The 2,607-nt window shown below is 53.4% G+C and overlaps 1 protein-coding gene across 2 annotated transcripts in view; it reads left to right on the top strand.

Moving 5' to 3' along the window:
- The first annotated feature begins 2,148 nt into the window (after positions 1 to 2,148).
- The window catches only part of POLA1 (DNA polymerase alpha 1, catalytic subunit), a 196,954-nt gene continuing 196,495 nt past the window's right edge, over positions 2,149 to 2,607 (top strand). For both annotated transcript variants that reach the window (XM_027884228.1, XM_027884229.1), the window contains exon 1: positions 2,149 to 2,238. In XM_027884228.1, the coding sequence (XP_027740029.1) occupies positions 2,208 to 2,238 (31 nt within the window). In that variant the 5' untranslated portion in view covers positions 2,149 to 2,207. The remainder of the gene's footprint in view (positions 2,239 to 2,607) is intronic.

Genomic DNA, 2,607 nt, shown 5'->3' on the forward strand with positions numbered 1-2,607 from the left:
CACTGCTCAGCAACAACCAAAACATCAGTATGTTATCAGCATTATTCTCATCCTAAATCCAAAACATAGTCCTGTACCAGTTACTAGGAAGAAAATTAGCTCTATCCAAGTGGAAACCAGGATGGTAGAACAGACAGGCATTCTTACTGTAGCTGTCAGTGTTTCCAAGGATGTAGGTTTGCTACAGTTGGCCTAATAACCAGCTAGTGAGAGAGGGAGTCCCGTTCTACCTGGGAATGGGCATTCTGGCTGTCAGGGTATCCAGCCTCTTTGGCACCATGGAGCTGCCACAGTTCATGGGGTGGTTCTTCTGCTTCCACACAAGACTAGGTCCAGCAGTGGGATAGTGTTGTACTAGGAACTGGGTACGTAAAGAGGATTGGGAGGTTTTTTATTTCTCTCTTACCAATGCAAAGAAATCTTTGTGGAGAAGGAAAATAATTTTCCGTTTCAGAACCACATAAATCCTCTCTTCTAGACAGTAGAAAACAATCAGTATATTCAGACCAGTACTAGTATATTCAGGCCAATAGTACTAATACTAGTTCACACTTCTGCAACAGCGTATCAGCTGTAAGGACAGAGTCCTGTGGTGCCACCTGCCTTTTTAAGAAGCTGGAGTCAGGGCCTACAGATTTTCATGAGCAATAAATGCTTCTCCAAACTTCTGCAAATGGAGATGGCAGGATTTTTGGGTAATGACTGGCCAACAGTGATGGTTTTGGAGAAAAGACTGAAGTTAATCTGTGGTGAAACAGCACAAATTCCACCAGTTTCCCTGGATTTCTAAATGCAAAGGCAGACTGATCTAAGCCCTTTTAGAGGAGACGAATCATAAAGCTTCAGTTGTCTTAATTGAGGACTTAAAAAACTTTTCCATCTATACTTGCAGCTGAAATATTTCCTTTTCTGGACACAGTTCTTGCTCCTCAGCTGAAGGTTGACGTGTAATACTCTTGACAAATGCAAGTAAAGGTACCTCTGCAGTATCAAAATGAACAAACCATACTCCACCTCCCCACGCTGACAAAGTCAGGGGTGTGCAAGGGCAAAGCTCTAATGGATCTTTTCTCAGGGCCCTCCACAGATTTGGCCTCTCAAGAAATCAAGTCTGAAACTATTTTTTTTTCATGTCTAGCAAAAAAGATTAAAAAAAAAGGAAAAGGGATTTGGGAAATAGGAGGTATCCATTATAATATAACTATATATATAGTTATATATAACTACATATTCATGTATATAAAACTATATATAATATATATAGTTCACATATATATATTTCACATATGTGAAATATATATTTTATATACATATACATAAATAATCCCCCATATTTTGTGAGCAAACTGGCCAAGAACCTCTGAGCAGACTAGGGAGTAATTTACTGAAGTTCCTGAAACTTCTGACAGAGTATAATGCCTATTTTAAATATGCAAAAAAGAAACCACGTTTTTTATGGATGCTCTTCTGTCATGATCACTGTTCGAGCTTCAGTGGTTACCTGTCCACGGAAACCGTGTGGGAAATGTCCGTTTCTCCCAGCAGGGACTGATCTACCGCTGATGATGTTGCAGGCAGTCCTTGACCCTCACGCGGCAGTCTGGCTCCAGTTTTTAGACAACTGGCATCAACTACCGCCTCCTCCCAAGCTCAGATGCTGCATTTATACATGGCTTTATACATGACGTTTGTACATCGCATATTTATGACACGGCATTTGAACACGGCTTTGCCCCAACTGCGGCACCAAACCAAGTACAGGCTGTGGGCCCCTGCAGCAGGTGGAGCCCTATTCAGATCCCTGAGACGCAACTCGCGGGATGGGATCAGCTGTGCCCTCAACCGCCCTCCCGGGCCCTTGGGAGCCCCGAGCGTCCGCAAAGCCGCGGCTCCAGCGGCGGGCCCGGCCCCGCGCACCGCCCTGCCCTCGGCCGTGGCCCGGCGGCGCAGGCCTCGCCCAGGAAGCGGCTCCACCCGGCCCGGGGCCGGAACCCGGAGCGAGGGCCGGGCCGGGCCGGGCCGGGCGGACGCGCCGGGACCAAACCCTTTCCCGCAGCCGCGCGCGCCCTTCCCTTCCCTTCCCGCGCCCCGGGGTGGCCCCGCCGGCCCCGGCCCCGCCCCCGCCGGCGCTGATTGGCTGCGGCCCCGGCGGCGGCGCGCGGGGTTCCCGTCTCGCGCCACTTTCGGGAGCCTTTGGCGCGAGCGCCATGGCCGAGAGCGGTGCCGGGGGCCGGGACGGTGAGAGTCGGGGTGGGGGGGCCGAGACGGTGAGAGCCGGCGGGGCCTGGGCCTCTCTCCCTCCTTCCCCTCCCTATCCGCGGCGGCCGCCGCTGCCGGCTGCGTTTCGGTGCCAGGCAGGGGGAAGGTGGGGGCGGCGGGCGCAGCGGCGCTGGCGGCGGGCAGGGCGGGAGCGCGCGAGCCGGGCGCGGGATCGAGCGTGCAGGGTGGGCGGCCGCGGTGGTGGCGGGGACAACGCTCCGAGAGGGTCCCGCGGCCTGGGGGGGCTCGGCGGGGCCGTACCCGAACGGAGGGACCCTCTCCCGGCAGGTGGGGAGAGGAGCAGAGGCGAGGGAGGTTTACACCCGGTGCGGGGGGCACGGGCCGCAC

Source organism: Empidonax traillii, unplaced genomic scaffold (assembly GCF_003031625.1).
Source record: "Empidonax traillii isolate 1590-97213 ecotype Southwest subspecies unplaced genomic scaffold, ASM303162v1 scaffold140:size1466565, whole genome shotgun sequence".
Classification (NCBI taxonomy): domain Eukaryota; kingdom Metazoa; phylum Chordata; class Aves; order Passeriformes; family Tyrannidae; genus Empidonax; species Empidonax traillii.